The following is a 1,532-nucleotide window of genomic DNA, read 5'->3' as shown; positions in this document are numbered from 1 at the left end:
CTCTCTCTCTCTCTCTCTCTCTCTCTCTCTCTCTCTCTCTTGCTTCTCATTCTTTTTTCTTTTTTCTTTTTTTTTTTTTGAGACAGGGTTTCTCTTTGTAGCTTTGGAGCCTATCCTGGCACTCATTCTGTAGACCAGGCTGGCTGCCTCTGCCTCCCAAGTGTTAGGATTAAAGGCATGTGCCGTTACGCCTGGATGCCAGTTTCTTTCTTAATGTTCACTGCCACATATGCCAGGCTAGCTGACCTGTGAGATTCTAGCAAGTTTCTTATTTGTGCCTCCCATCTTCCTGTAGGGCTGCACTGGATTTCTAGTGCTTGTACTACTGTGTCCAGCTTTTATGTGTATGCTAAGATGCAGACTCGTTGTCAGGCTTGTGTGGCAGTTGCTGAGCCATCTCCCCAGCCCCATTGTCTTATTTTTGGAGTATATGTGATTCTTAAAATTTATTTTATATGCATTGGTATTTTGTTTGCATGTGTCTCTGTATGAGGGTGTTGGATCCTCTGGAACTGGAGTCACAGACAGTTGTGAGCTGCCATTGGTTGCTGGGAATTGATCCCTGGACCTCTGGAAGAACAGCCAGTACTTTTAACCACTGAACCATCTTTCCAGTGCCAATATATATGATTTTTAAAGCTAGCCCCATCCTTAGGTACCATCAGGTTACAGATGTAGCCTCACTTACCTTGTTTTGTTTTAGAAAACAATGGTATCATATTTAATAGAGGAGCAGCTATCTCTAAAGGGGCAAAATCAATTGCCTCTCTAGAATCACCTTTCTCTTCTCTTTCAGACATTTGCTTCATCATTGTTTTCAGGCTTTGATGGATCATGGTGTTAAAGTTGCTTCTGTCCTGGCCTACTCATTCAGTAGACGGTGCTCTTACATAGCAGAGTCAGATGCTGCAGTAAAGGAGAAGGCCATCCAGGTTGGCTTTGTGTTAGGTGAGTAATGGGAAAGTAGAGGAGTGTTTATTCTATAATGGACTTGAATTAAACCTAACAATAAGGGTTCCTACAAGAGTTCCCACAGTCTGCACAGATTGTGAGCAACTGTCATACCTAGGCGTGGCCTATTCAACCTTAGCATGTAAGTGGTGTCTTCCTGAATTCTCATGGCATTCTAGCACAGTGACAGTAATAGTATTTGCATATGCCGAAGAAGACTTAATGAAGTTGAGTAAGTGGATCAGCTCATAACTTTTAGTGAGCTATGTTTAGAATCCCGTCTCTGTGATCCCAAAGCACGCCTTTCTGCTGTGTCATGCTGTCACCAAATTCTTTAACTGCTTACCGTATGCTGTGACATGAGACTTAAATCTTTTTAGGGCCTTGTTTTCCAAAATTATGTATTTTTATTTTTTTGTGGAAATACTTTATAAGCAGAAACCACTTTAAAATATTCTGGGAAGCCGGGCGGTGGTGGCGCACGCCTTTAATCCCAGCACTCGGGAGGCAGAGGCAGGCAAATCTCTGTGAGTTCGAGACCAGCCTGGTCTACAAGAGCTAGTTCCAGGACAGGCTCCAAA

At 43.0% G+C, this 1,532-nt stretch overlaps 1 protein-coding gene across 1 annotated transcript in view; it reads left to right on the top strand.

The window, feature by feature from the left end:
* The window catches only part of Appbp2 (amyloid beta precursor protein binding protein 2), a 41,506-nt gene that overhangs the window by 17,146 nt on the left and 22,828 nt on the right, over nt 1–1,532 (top strand). The window contains exon 3 of the mRNA XM_005350448.2: nt 797–948. Coding sequence (XP_005350505.1) covers nt 797–948 — 152 coding nt within the window. The remainder of the gene's footprint in view (nt 1–796; nt 949–1,532) is intronic.

Source organism: Microtus ochrogaster, chromosome 7 (genome assembly GCF_000317375.1).
Source record: "Microtus ochrogaster isolate Prairie Vole_2 chromosome 7, MicOch1.0, whole genome shotgun sequence".
Lineage (NCBI taxonomy): Eukaryota > Metazoa > Chordata > Mammalia > Rodentia > Cricetidae > Microtus > Microtus ochrogaster.
The sequence above is the reverse complement of the archived record's forward strand: the minus strand, read 5'-3'. Positions and strand labels throughout refer to the sequence as shown.